Source organism: Meleagris gallopavo, chromosome 15 (genome assembly GCF_905368555.1).
Source record: "Meleagris gallopavo chromosome 15, MGAL_WU_HG_1.1, whole genome shotgun sequence".
In the NCBI taxonomy this organism is placed as follows: Eukaryota; Metazoa; Chordata; class Aves; order Galliformes; family Phasianidae; genus Meleagris; species Meleagris gallopavo.
The window spans coordinates 7,331,175-7,345,980 of NC_139418.1; the positions used below are offsets into that span (position 1 = coordinate 7,331,175).

At 38.4% G+C, this 14,806-nt stretch overlaps 1 protein-coding gene across 2 annotated transcripts in view; it reads left to right on the forward strand.

Moving 5' to 3' along the window:
- Positions 1 to 14,806, forward strand: part of ATP10B (ATPase phospholipid transporting 10B (putative)) — a 53,530-nt gene that overhangs the window by 35,784 nt on the left and 2,940 nt on the right. For both annotated transcript variants that reach the window (XM_031555687.2, XM_085236736.1), the window contains 10 exons: positions 224 to 330; positions 1,030 to 1,156; positions 2,652 to 2,836; positions 6,342 to 6,654; positions 7,838 to 7,914; positions 8,406 to 8,531; positions 9,898 to 10,098; positions 11,827 to 11,907; positions 12,039 to 12,143; positions 12,609 to 12,796. In XM_031555687.2, coding sequence (XP_031411547.2) covers positions 224 to 330; positions 1,030 to 1,156; positions 2,652 to 2,836; positions 6,342 to 6,654; positions 7,838 to 7,914; positions 8,406 to 8,531; positions 9,898 to 10,098; positions 11,827 to 11,907; positions 12,039 to 12,143; positions 12,609 to 12,796 — 1,510 coding nt within the window. The remainder of the gene's footprint in view (positions 1 to 223; positions 331 to 1,029; positions 1,157 to 2,651; positions 2,837 to 6,341; positions 6,655 to 7,837; positions 7,915 to 8,405; positions 8,532 to 9,897; positions 10,099 to 11,826; positions 11,908 to 12,038; positions 12,144 to 12,608; positions 12,797 to 14,806) is intronic.

Genomic DNA, 14,806 nt, shown 5'->3' on the forward strand with positions numbered 1-14,806 from the left:
CAAGAGTGCTATAACGTTAAAAAACAAACAAACAAAAAGCAAGTAATGTAGTTTTTAAAGGAAACAAGGAACTTACTGAGCTTTTGGTTTATGCAACCCACAGCCACTTTGAAGGGAATTGCTGTTACAACGAAGTCCTGTTTTCACTAATGTCCACCCTTAGGTCATTAAGTCTGGAATGGTCTGTGCTTAACATATGGAATATTTTCCTTGTATTTCACAGCCGATACTAATGCAGAGAGGAGAATGAAAAGAATAAAAGACAAAACACAGAAACATTTGGACTACTATGCACGTGATGGCCTCCGAACTCTTTGCATAGCTAAGAAGGTAGGAAGGCATTCCCTAATGTTTGCAGTTTTTATCTGTATATGTCATTAGATTTATTAGAAAAATGCAGTAGTTATAATTGTTCTTTGGAAAACAAGACTGATTGAGCACATTTTATGTCCCTCTCTTTGATTGTTCTGCATTCTTTTTCTCCTCTTTTTCTCCAGTGTTTGGCCAGTTTAGGCAGACAATGGATTCTTCATCGGCCTCAATGCATTCATTTCTGTTTATCCTGTGGTAACTCTAGCTGACCTTCTCTAGCACAGATTCCGGGAAAGAAACAGAAAGTCCATAAGAGAGCCAACCTTCTGTTTTGCTTGGCATTCAGCTTTCCAAAATCTTGTTCTCAGCCTGGGTCAGTACATTTTAGCCTGATACAGAAGGTGTCTGTGCAATAAATGGGTCATGTTCAAACACTCGAGAAATGTGGAGCAATTTTCAGAATCTGTGTGCTCCAGTCCAGACTCTGAGCTGAGAGCTGTGGGAACAGCAGTTTCTGTAGGCCATGTTTTTACTACCTAGCTCCCGCTTTACTCGTTGCTACTGTTTCTGCAATCTTAAATTGAAAAAGTTTGTGTTGTTTTGAAGGCAACAGAGTACCATAACAATCTAGGAGTTAAGTCTTGCAATCCAGAGTGTCGGCATCCTTCTCCTCTTATTTAAATTTAAAATGAGTTCTGCTTAAATTGTATTATGCAGGTCTTGAGTGAGGATGACTTTCAGAAATGGGCCAATTTTCGTCAAGAGGCAGAAGCTGCAATTGACAACAGAGATGAGCTGTTAATGGAGACAGCACAGCATCTGGAGACCAAACTCACCTTGCTGGGTACCTAAAAATATGAATTGTCATTGCGTGAAGTATCACTTGCTCTTCTGTGATGTTCTTGGCAATCAGACAGATAACAGCTTATACTAGTTTATATCAAAAAGGCTACCTTTGAGGTTTGAAAATCTCAGGGCAAGAGTATGCAATCCAGTGATGGTGTTTAAACAAGTTCTTACACATTTTGAGTAGCAGTAACTTTGAAAAGGTGTACTGAAACTTTCATGTGCCATGAACAAAGAACATGTTCATCAGATGTTACTGCAGCTCTGCTGACATGATAGATAATGAAGTTCTTTAACTTGATAGCATTTGTGTCCTCAGATAAACCTATAAAATGTTATATATTGAATTTATTTTTGAGCACAAATTCCAAGGGAATTTCTATTCTAGAACTACATTATAAAAAATGGTAACTGCACAAAGGCATTCTTGCTAGCAAGTTCCTGCCATCATTTCATTGTCATGTTTGCTTTCTGAGTTTTGTAAAATAATGATATTTCATGTTAAAAGTTACCTCTCTGGTACTTGTGCATCATCCAACACTGTAGTATCTTTTTCACTTTCACCTTATTCTGTTAAATTGCAGAGAATTTCAGTGCTTTTTTTCTTTGTTTTTCCAAATATTTTGGTCTTTAACACTTTGGTTTTCAGATCCTCCCCATTTTCATCTTTCTGTGAATACACCCTTTCCCCATACTTTGTTATCCTATGAATTTCTATGATTGCAAACTAGTGGCATTGTGGCTTCTCATAATCTCTGCAATGATTTTAAAAATTAAAGTAATAACATTAAATGCCATAAGCAGAATGACATAAGAAGTAATGTAGGTCTTGTCAGAATCTGTTACCTTTGCCGACTCTGAAGGCTCTGTGTGCGTTCATACTTCATTTCACAAAAACTGTTATTTTAGCTTGAATCAGTATCTATAACACACCATGTTTATAGCATCTCCAAACTGACCTCTAGTGGAAGAGATAAGAAGAAGAGTATTTTAACATTCAGGTGATGATTTGGGTCCAGGATGAGTGTGGCATCTGTTTTCAACTTTGCACATTTTAAAGAAGAAAACGTCCTGTACCTTTGCTTTTCCCTTTGATGAGTGGAGCCTCTAACTTGGCAACAGGATAGCATTCATTTAAATAGCCAAAGTTCATCTTTCCTGGTTGCTTATATGGGGCTTGATGCAGTAGTTTAAAAATGCATATGGTGTAATTCCTCTGCCAGTACATTGTCATTTTGGATTATTAAGAAGAAATGAAATGCATTGTTCTAGCATCAAGTAAAATGAAGAGCCAGAACTTGATTGATGACAGATTTAGGTCTTAATCCAAATGCAGATTTTGTGCCTGTGTGCTTATTTGCTGGACAATACATTAATTCAACTCTTTATAAGCTCAGGATAATAACTGAATCATTTTTCTTTAAGAAAAGGAAAGCAAGATGCTTTCCAAATGAAAGAAAATCAGTTCACGTCTTCTTCTCCTGTTTGCCCAGGAGCAACAGGGATTGAAGATCGGCTACAAGATGGAGTGCCTGACACAATCGCAGCTCTTCGAGAAGCTGGGATACAGATCTGGGTGCTGACAGGAGACAAACAGGAAACAGCGGTTAACATTGCATATTCTTGTAAACTCCTGGACCAAAGGGACACTGTCTTCACCATTAACACAGAAAATAAGGTGAGTGCAGAGAAATAGGAAGTGCTGTCGCTCCATTTCTTCACAGTTTGCAGCTTGACACTATTCTGCTTTAGGCTGCAATCACCACAAAAAAACACAGCTAAGTCAATGAAACTGCATTAGGCCATATACTCTCTAGACTGCATGTAACAGGATGAGCTGGATCACAAGACAGTCGTGTATAATTAAATTCACTTAAAATAAAATGAGTTTCCCAAATAAAATCTATCTTTTCTAAAAATGACCTCTCCAGTGAGCTTTATAAAGAGAATAATATGCTGTTGTGATTCCTTATACACACAGTCCTGATAAATGCAGTGTCTGATTCCCTAATAGCATTGATAGTTATCTTTTCATATTACAATGGAAATTTCAGCTGCAGTGTTACTATAAATCCAGGTGATATCTGTAGAAATTTGGGCTTTTGGAAAGTACTTGCATGAGTCAGTCTGGAAGGAAAAAGCAGGTGTAGATTTAATGTAATTCAGAACTTTCTAGTTGCATGTTCCCAAATAGGATTAGGCTGAATCAGAAATATATTGGTGAATAAAAGTGTCTTTTTGAGTAAGCAACATTTCACCTTCTCACATACTTAAATACAGTTCTTGTGGAGTGGTTGAAGAAGCAGTGACTTTATTGACACTCCATCGTGGCAAGCTTAGTTGTAGATGCACACAGATATTCCCTGCATTTCCATGAGCAACGAGAAGGTCAGATGGTGGTAAAGGCAAACATGCTCCAAAATGGAAGTAATCACTTGAAGGGCATTACTGACAGCTCCTGTGGCTCATGAAAATACAGAGAACAATCAGTAGTGCAATCTATGGCTACTCCTAAAACCACTTGGACAGAGAAGAGAAATAGAGAAACTTTCAGCATAGGTAGATGCCATTAAGGACAGTGAGGATTAAACGCTTTAGAAAAACAGCTCTTGCTTTTGCAGATTTTGAAGCAGCATTAGTAGGGTACCTGGGAAACCATCGCTTTCAGCAAGTGGAACGTCCACTATGGTGCACAGCTTCATGTCTCATTGCTCCGGGCATCCTGGCAAGGCAGATGGCTTTGAGAGGCAGACTTAGGGATGAGCAAGTTCAAGGATTGCGGCCAGAACCAATTTGCAAAGGGGAAGCCAGTCTTTACCATTTCTAATGTCCAAAAGGCCATCTGTGCTGTCCTCATCCCTATTTTGTTGTTAATGCTCTCTTACCCACCCATGTGCTGTGAGGGGCAGCATGGTGCTGCTCTGTTCTCTTCGTGCAGCGTCCACTTGTGAGCCACACTCAGCAGCAATGAGAGCTGTCGTGAGAAAAGCCTTTTTGTAGGTAGAAGGTCAAAGGGAAAAGGCAGGGCTTCTTTCTGGGCTAGGCAAATCACTTGTCATGCTTTCCTCCATTTTTTTCCCCACAGAAGATAGATTCCTAATCCAACCTTGATTTTCTCCATAAGGCTATTGTGAGGATAATTAAATAATGTTAAAATACTGACTGTTTTTCTTATGATAGGCAATTGTATAGAACAGTTAGATGGCCTACTTTCTAGCTTCTTTTGTCTGCAGCTTGTAGCTCTCCAAAAAGGAATAAAATCCTATGCAAATGTCTCTCTCTTTTAATGTCACGGAAATAGGGAAACACACAAAGATGATATGGAATTTGGCACGGAATGCATTCCTTGCTTCAATGTGTAATTTCATTTGATACGCGTATCTGCTTTAACGGAAGGCAGAATGAATATATTTAGGATGGAAATTAGAAGATGGTTTCTGTCAGAAAGAGGGATGCTGCGAGCAGCACCGCCCCACATCCAGGAAACAGTTACTTGTGCCCACCTACAGCACCCGGCAGGGCCATCAGGCTGGGGCAGGCACATACTGCATGCACATAGGTGCTTGCATGAATATATGTGGTTCAAAATGAAGCCAAGGGTACAAATTCTGGGAAGGTTTCTGATAGTTGCAGTGGGGAAAAACAAATGATACAAGCAAAGGTCCTTTCACAAAAGCCTGTTAATTTTGGTTAAGTTAACTCTTAAACAAAATACCCATTGAAGTACAAAGTGTTTGATGGGGGTTAATAGAAGATGATAGCTGAAGTGGATTCAGGTGGAAAATGCTACAGTGTTTCTTTATACCTATGGGTAACTTTCTACTACCAGAAGTTCATCTTTGTTCATGCCCAAGTTCTTCCCCTGCAGGATTCTGAATTCAAAGGGTTGAAATATTTTAGCATCTTTGCCTGTTTTTCATTTTGCTGTCTGAATCAATTTTCAGCACTGCATCAAGAAATCCCAGTCTTTTCTTCTGTGACAGATAATTTTACCCGATCTTTTCTAGTGCTGAGGAAGATGTGAGACTCAGCAACAAGAGGAGACAATTGCAAGGGCGGTAGTTGGGGAACCACAGTGGCAGTGGGAAAGGACTGACTTTCCAGCCCTAAGCCCAACAGCTTATTGAAATGCTGGAAATTAGCCATCTTCCAGTAAGACACAGCACAAGCAGGCAGTTTGGAGGGATTCATTTAAAAATGAAAACCCCGGCAATCCTGGTTTCCCATACAATTTTTGGTTTGCTCACAGAAGGATGATGTCGCTTCAATATTGTTTGGAGATTTCAGCATGCGGGCTAGATGTAGCTCTTTATTAGGTGTCAGAGGAACATTTGATTCCAGAACCTCCCACTGAAGTGTAATTTAAATCTTGCAAACATCCTACGCATCTACCTTATGCAACACGAAGTGAAAATAACGTTTCAGAACTGAATCATCACTCAATAAGGCTGACAAAAAGGTAGGAAAAGGAGTGATTAGCTCCTCAGGTATTTGGTACTGTGCTACAGAAGGAGGACTTTTAGCACTAACAGGCAGCAAAATCACATTTAAATCATTTTTAGATCCACTCAGGCTGTGTGCATGTGGAAAGGGGCTCTGATCCAAAATGAGGCAAATTTGCTAGTAGGGAAAGGCTTAGCCTGTGTCTGAGGCACAGGACTGTGTAATACAAAGCTTTATTTCTGTCCCTTTGACTCAGACCTGATTTGTGACCTAGAAAAGGCCAAACTGTCAAAGTTACTAATTTTGAACAACTGAGCCTCTTGTTTCTCTGCCATCATTTACTTCTGACAGAAGCAAGAGCTGGACTATCTCAAATATTTCACATCAGAGCTCGTTTTAAAAAATCACTTTTAACAAAAAAAAATTTTTTCTTTCTAAGCTCTCAGCATTGCAAATAGAAATATGTCCTCCTGAAGGGAGCTTATTTTCTGTTTTGAAGTAATTTCTTGTAATTAACTACCTGGTAAGATGTGCAGTGCTTTTACTGAAGGATTTGATGTCGTCACTGGAATAATCTCCAATCTGATGAATTAGTGCCTTTCTCAGTCGGTTTTCCCCAATGTTCATCTGATAGTCTTCAACTCACTGGCACGATTATGCAAACACACACTTCGTAAGGTGCTGTGCTGTGAAGGGAGATGGAGATAACTATTTCTAGCAACACTTCTGTTTTCTCACAGGAAACTTGTGAATCGCTCTTGAATTTAACCTTGGAAGAAGTGAGGAAGAACTATGAGGTTGAAAAACCACGGAGGAAACTTTTTGGCTTTATCCCAACATCTTTACCAGCATCTGAGACTCCCGGTCCTGAATTTGGGCTGGTGATCGATGGAAGGACGCTGGACATCATCCTGCAGGGAGGTCTGGAGGAGCGGTTCCTGGAGCTGGCGCGACTCTGCCGCTCGGTGCTGTGCTGCCGTTCCACCCCGCTGCAGAAGAGCATTGTGGTCAAGCTGGTGCGGAGGCAGCTCAAAGTGATGACCCTGTCCATAGGTACCACTCTTTGGAATCTTACAGCAGAAAGAGGGAAGCGGGTTCTTTCCCTGTGAGTTATGAAAACGTGTGGAATGTGTACACTGCGTGAGCTACTTCTAACTCCCCTTGGATAGACAGAGTGGAAAACAAGTACTGAATAGTCTTTCCTGACCGATAAGCATATGGAAGTCCCCCTTTAGCTTTCAGTACAACCCCCATTTGAACAAGATGAAAGCACTCCATGTTCCATAACTCCCAGTAGTCCCTTTCAAGCACAGCAGTGCAAACATATGTACACATTCCCCGTGGAATCCACTCACCTAGGGAAGCAAAGCAGTCAGAAATAGTTACTGTTTTGTGTTTTCACAAAGGCCTTTTCCTGTCAGATTTTCCCAGCTGGTGAAAATAGCATTATTCCCAGAGTAGCATTAAACACCAACTCCTTTGCTTTTTACCTTCAAATAATATGAAATGTGTTGAGTTTCCTGCTCAGTGTTGGTAAGTGATCCCGCTAAAATCCTTGCAGAATTGATTTTTATGACTTAAAACTAAAAAGTATGTCTCAGTGGACCAACGAGGCATATCAGAAAAGGAAGAGCCTGGTATATATTAAATTTCTTGCTTTGCCTCAGATTTCAAAATACAAAATTTCAGCCTTCCACTCCATTTCATTTGCTTTACCAGGTAACCTAATTCACAGTCTCCACATTGCAGGCAATCATTTCTGTTTCTTTCCGTGGAAATTTGGTTATGTATTCAACATAATGCTGAAAGTTGAAAGGAGCAGATTAACTCCTGAAATTGGCTTGTTACGTTGTCAATTGCAATAAAATTTGTCATATAATTCAAAGAGTTCAGTGAAATAGGGTGCTGCAAAGCATGTTGTTGAGCATATGGAGTTCACCAAGCAGAAATGTACAAAATAGTGCAGATGTAGATGGGCCTGGGTTTCCATGCCACCAGCCAAGCTTGACCCAGTGCCAGGCTGAGGAGGATGTTCCAACCAAGATCAGAACCTAAAGATCACAATTGCTTGATACAATCAGTTACCCTAATGAAGACGCATAGTACAAAATAATAGCCTGCATTTAACAGCATAGCTGTGGTTGTTGCTTTGGTGTTTTTTTTTTTAGCTCTATCATAGTCATGTTAAGCACCCTTTCTTGTGCCTTTATTGTTCACTTCTGTCTTCCCTTTCTAGGTGATGGTGCAAATGATGTAAGTATGATTCAAGCAGCTGATGTTGGAATTGGAATATCTGGACAAGAAGGCATGCAGGTATCCCTTCAGTTTACTTCCTCTTCTCTTTTGTCAAATAGGTTCTTGCTCATTAATAAGTTTCATAGCAGCCCTGTACTCTTAATGCCACAGGTTGGCATTATTACTGTCATAAAAGAATATGCAGTCCATAATTGCAAGTCCAGATAAAAAAGAGAGTTTGAGCCAACAATTAGCATTCATGGAGAAATAAGTATTTGCTCATAAGCCTGGAAAATTAACAGATGCCTGTCCACTTTTAGGTTAGCATCTGGTCTCAGAACAGACTCTACTGTAACATTTTCAGTGTTTTCAGCCTCAAATTCTTTGCCACATATCCCCATTCCTTCTTCTCATCAGATGGAGAGTTCTGCAGATAAAGAAATTTCTCAGTTATTTTTACTATAATGTGAAATAGTAGAAAATTGTTTCAAAGTCCATATGCAGATTCTATCTCACTGGATGGGAGAAAAAGATATATTGTAAAGTAATTTCTGTTCTCTTTAATGAAGGCTGTGATGGCTAGTGACTTTGCAATATCCCGATTCAAGCATCTCAAAAAACTGCTTCTCGTCCATGGACATTGGTGTTATGCTCGCCTGGCAAAGATGGTGATTTACTTTTTCTACAAAAATGTGGTAAGATGATTAAAATTCTGGAAGCTTTCATCCTAGCAATTGCTAATTAAAGGAGTGTTTTAGGTTTGTTTTTTGAAGACATTGCTCTCTTTTTTTTTTTTTTTTTTTTTTTTTATGAAACTGCAATTCCTGCCTCTCCACTTTGCAGGAGTTTAGGGTTTGCTATTTCCATCTTAGTAATGTACTGCATGAAAAATAGAGAAAAATATGGAATCTAAATATCTATTGAAATAGCATTATTCCATGGGGAAAAAGGAACTCAAGGTTTTGTAATTCTATGTAGCAGTTCAAGAAACTTTATTAATAATACCCATGAGTTTCAAAATAAGATTTGCATAAGGAGCAGCAGATTATTAGTGCTGGAATACAGAAGATGACTCTGCACTAAGAAACAATTGCCTGTGAAACCTGATTTTTTTGCATTTAATTTGATAGGAACCACTTGCAAGCAATGATGCAGTCATATCTGGCATTTTTATTAAAAATTTAATGTATATGCAAATTAATGGCGCATTGAAGAATAATGTAAAGTGGATAAAACTGACAGCAGTACAGTTTCTGCAAGACTGTGCAAACAAGTCTATCTGACACAAAATGTACTCTGAGCATGAAAGACTATTTACTAAGAATTGAAAGCATTCATATTTTATTTTTTTATATATAATTTTGAATAAGGATTATGTCCTGTCAGTGTTAACATTTGTAATGGAAATGGGAAATGTTCTTTTTCCTAACTGGGCACCCTTTCACAGTTCAAAGGAAATTGCAATGTGAAATAGCTCTCCAGACCAGGATGCTGCTGTTCTATTATCTCCTTGGTACCATTAGAGAGCAGGAGGCCTTTGATTCCATAGTGACAGCAAGCCTGTAAAAGGATTTTAAAGTCTGGCACTCAGAGCTGTGAACAATTTGTTTAATTATTCTCTGATATTTTCTTTAAGAAACCTAACAGCTTTTATAAAGCTGTATCACAGTGGGTCAGTGTGAAGCAGTCCCTTCAGATATATGGAACTTATGGAATGACACACCGAGATGTCTACTGAAAGCATCTTTAACTAAAATAATGTATTCTTTGGAAACTGTTAACAACCAATGTGCTGCATAAGCTTCTTTGATGGGACTATGGGAGGTGTAAACTACCTGTGCATTGCAAACTAAGGAGTCCACATGAGCTTTCAGAGTAGGGAATATAGAGGTGGGAGAGGGAGAAGAGCATAAAGGAGAAGTCACAGGAAATGCACATCTCCACTGCCTTCATAACCCAAAGAGAAAGTACATCAGCATGAAGGGATGTGCTTTTGCACTTAAGAGGAGCAACAGTTCAGCTTCTAACAGAGCGTTGGTTTTGTACTTGCTTCTTCTACAGTGCTACGTCAACCTGCTCTTCTGGTACCAGTTCTTCTGCGGGTTCTCAGGCAACACAATGATAGATTATTGGCAGATGATTTTTTTCAATCTTTTCTTCACCTCGTTGCCCCCTCTGGTCTTTGGAGTTCTGGATAGAGATGTTTCTGCAGAAACACTACTGAGCTTGCCTGAGTTATACAAGAATGGGCAGAATTCAGAGGTAAGTCTTGATTCCTGAATAACTGCTTGGTAAGCCAAAAGACGACAGTGTTTTTGGTCTTGTGGAAAGGGAGGGAAGAGTTTCAGACTCAGCTGGAACCAAATTATCTATTTATATATTCTATTTTACTGATATCCACAAAAAGCAGGATTAATTGTAACTATCAGAAGAGCTTCTAGGGAATATACAACTGAAGTTTCATCTTGGGAGTAAGTTGGGTACTTGTTCATGGTTGGAAGATGTAAATGAAAAGGTTTATTCTGCCATTAAATTTATTGAGTAATCTGATTTGGTACCAGTTTGCTGCATTATAATAAATAAAGTGATATACTAGTGAATCAGACCTGTATTTGTTGTTTCTGATGTGAAGAAAAGATGATGAAGCAAATATGCATGTGTGTATTATATATAAACACACCAAATATAGAAAAAAAAATCCAAATGACAAAAAAAGAACGAGTGATTAAAAAGAGAAACATAACAAATGTAGGTTGAAATAGTGTGGCTGGTTTCTGATTAAACTGTGCTGAGATTTAGTGTTTCAAACAGTCTCAACGTACAGAAAAAAAATTCTTTGAAAGACTGCAACACACTGAAAAGAAATGGAAACGCTTAAATCAATGAACAGCTAGACTTTTATTTTCTACTCTTGCATTCAGAAACAGACCTGTTAAATATATAAAGGTTTATGTCAGAATTAGATGTTCAGGTTGTCCCAATCCAAAGGTGTTCCATTTATTTACTTCTTTTACTTTAAGCTGTCAGAAATCATAATGCTCAGAAAATATACGTGTAAGATTATATTAAGTTTTTTCCTCATATTGTCTGTCAGGTTTAGAAAATTGGTCTAATCTCTGTATACTTGTGACAAATGCATATATTTACATATGTGCATGTGTGAGAGTTTGTATATACAGTAAAACGTATTCCCAAATTGTCTTAATATTTTCAATTGGAAATTATAAAAATGAAAATGGGCAATATTTGATGTGTTCTTTGTTTTAGATCACGAAATTACAGGGTAGTTAGGAATTCTTCCTATCTCTCCTTCTCATAGTAGTTGCTTTCCTTATCGTGACTGTGTTTTTTATCACTGACTGGGGTTCACATCATGTTTAGTACTGTTTGGAAAAATCTAGTCAAGGGAGTGCAGAATGTGGTGATTTTTGTAGGACTTCCCTTCTTAAGAGCTCTTGAACCTCACATATGTCATTGTGAAGAGGTCATTATTTCTGATTTGACATTGTCTGCCTTGAAATAGACTTCATTCTGTCACTCCCAGAATGTTTGTGGCATTACAGGTCTCTAGATAAGTTTAAATACATCTTGCAGTCAAATTAAAATGGCACAAAATACATGCATCAAAGGAAGGATCCTTAAAACAAGTTAACTTCATCCAACTATACAGGAAGAGCTGTTTTTGAAAAAGAATTTGAGGAATGAGATCCTGTGGGTAAGGATGGAAGTAGTGATTGTATTCCACTTTACAACCCCTAGCTGACTGGCTAATCTTCTCAGTAATCTTACTGTCTAGTTAACAAAGAGAAAATGTCTGTTGAGGGATAAGTCTTAGCTCTAAATCACCTGTTCAAGAGACATTTGCTCATGAAGAGAGACCAGTTAGCTATAATGAGTAGCTGAGCAGAAGAAAAACAAACAAATATGTCTGCAGGACAGATCAGAAATGTGTATGCCTTCATAATGACTGTTGTCTGTAAACTCCTACAGATATACAAGCTGTCAACTTTTATTATTACAATGCTGGATGCCTTCTATCAAAGCCTCGTTTGCTTCTTTGTCCCCTATTTGGTAAGTACAAGGGTCATTCATATCCTCAGTCTCCAATCCTCTGTGAAAAATAGAAAAGAAAAAAAAAAAAAAAAGAAAAACTATGTTCTAAAAAGTCAAGGTTCAACACAATCTACTTGCCTGTTTTCTAGGCGTACAAGGATTCCGACATCGATGTCTTTTCCTTCGGAAACCCCATCAATACTGTTTCCCTCCTGACCATCATCTTGCACCAGGCTCTAGAAATGAAAACATGGGTACGTGTTTGGCCTGTCCTATCCACATGATTTTTTTTTTTTATTTTCTGAATATAATATTTTGTATAGACAAAGAGTTTTCTTTCAGTCTTTTACATTAATTCTGCGTCAGAAAAAGAAAATAACATATGCAGTGAGACTTCACAATATGTCAGAATTTATTATTAGCCTCGGGGTAATAGCTTTGTAAGTGTAGAAACAAAATGCACTTCTGCTTTGCTTTTGGACTGGACAGTACACCACTGTTACATATTTCAGTAACATGAGCAAAACACGTTACTTCAAGAACTGTAACAGTTGTCACTACTGTCTCAGAAATTAATTTCTAGGTATTTGGCCTGCACTCTTCAAGAGGATGGATCTATTGGGTACCTGCTTTCTAGTCTTTTTTTGTGTACTGTCTTGTACTAAGAGTCAGTGTCTCAAATGTATTATAGTCATTTTATGGTCATTTTGTTTTTTCAGACACTGTTCCACTGGATCACGATAATTGGGAGCGTGGTAATTTACCTCACCTTCTCTCTGATCTACAATGCTGTGTGTGTGGCCTGCAACCCTCCCACCGACCCCTACTGGATAATGGAGAAACAGCTTTCAGAGCCCGCTTTCTATTTAGTATGTCTTATCACCCCAGCCATCGCACTCTTGCCAAGGTTTGAGCAAAGCACTTTTCTCAGTCTTCATTTTGTGAATTTGTAGGCGTTTGAGTGAAATAACAATAAGAATGCCTATAGATAGGAGATATGTGAGGCACGCATGTTGTGCAGAGATAGGCTGTTGGTCTGGAAGTCAGAAACTTGGGTTCAACTTTCTGGTTCACGAATCATTAATTTATTCAGTCTTATAACCCTAGATAAGTCACTTACTGCCTTCATTTTCCCATCAGAAAAGCCTTTCTTTCTGGGTGCTTCAAAGTTTACTGGTACAAATCCTTTATGTAATTGTTCATTATGAAAAACACAATGTGGTAGAGCAGATGAAGGCTAGAAAACAAGTCTTTGAAATGTTCCTATATGCTTTGAAAGTTACAGAACATACTCTGTTGCTTCTGTACATTATAGTGTGTCAGTAAGCCAAGTTTAAGAATGTTTCCATATCAAATGCTTTTCTACATCCAATGCAGAGTCTTAGTTTTATTCTGTGTGACTAGTCAGGTATGGTAGTGATAACTGAAATTGAACTTAAATGATATTTGGAGGAAGATTAATTGTTTTGATAGTTTCCAGGGAAAAGCTGGCTTGAAAACCACGAGTCTGCTCCCATATATATATATATATGGTAACTTTACTACTTTTAATGCTTAATACCTTAATCATTCTTTAAGGTATGTTTTGCCTGAGCTGTGCCACTTTTCATGTCTAAAATTTAAATTTAAAACTTAAATTTAAAATTTAAAAATTTTATTTCTGCTTAGACAATTGAAGTAATGGATCTGTTTGACTGACTTGCTAGTATTGTTCTTGTACTAATTGTTACGAAGTAGCTCAGTGTGCTGGAATTGGAAGAATCAAGAAAACATTTTTAGCACTTGTTTTTAATGCTGTGAAGAATTAAAATTTGAGTACTAACTTTGTCTTAAAGAAGTTCTCTGAGGAAAAATCATATTTCTCTTCAAATTAATTTTATTTCCTCAGCTGAGTGGAGATGCCCTTGTGATTTCGTGTTACGTTATATAACTTCAAATCAGGATAAACAACACACAGTTCAGTGAGGTCTCATGTCTTCTAGGCAGAGCTTCATTTTCCAGACTTTCTTTTCCTGTGTGATTTTTGTCTTCCTATTGGACCACATTCACAGCATCATTTTTGATCCTGGGCTTCCTGCTCAGGTCTGCATCAAATGCATTGTTAAAAATTTAAGAATCCATATTGAGAATCCAGCAAGGTTAGGAGTGTTAGTTCCTCAGCAGAATACTGAGCCTAAAGATTTATATCTTGTTATCTTCAGAATTGGAAAACTGCTTTTCCATCATGTAGATACCTATTTTCTGCAGGGTCCTCAGTTCACAGAATATCCAGCCCCCTGCTTCTGCTAAAACTTGGCTGTGTCAGCATATTGCACTATATCTCACACTGCAGGGCTGTGGGAAGGGCAGCAGCAAGCAGAGTCTGTTGGTGTGATGTCCTTCCACCCAGTTTGCCGTCAACTTGCACAGAAGACACAGAGAACAACTTGAGAGCAAGGACGGAGCAAAAAGTGATCCATTTCTTGTGGGGTTGGGTTCTCTATAGTTGTTCTCCTAGCTGCCCAGCTGTAACTAGCAACTGCACAGCTCTAAAAGGGCATGAGCCTGGCTATGGGCATGGCTAATATAGACTGGATATAAGGAAAATGTTCCTTCTTTACAATAAGGGTGGAGAGGCACTGGCACAGGTTGCCCCAAGAGCTGGTGGTCTCTGCAGACCCACAAGGTCAGGCTGGAAAGACTCTGAGCACTTAATTGAGGCATAGGTGTCCCTGCTCACTGCAGGGAAGTTGGACTAGATGGCCTCTAAAGATCCCTTCCAACTCAATTCTATTATTCTATGTATTTTTGTGTATTTCCTATTTATGCAGAGAGGAATGAGAAGTCCATTGCTTTAAAAGCCCTTTCTGTACTCAGTCTGATTTGCTGGCATTTTTAACGTTGTATGCTTATTTACGTATATATTTAGCAGCCAGAT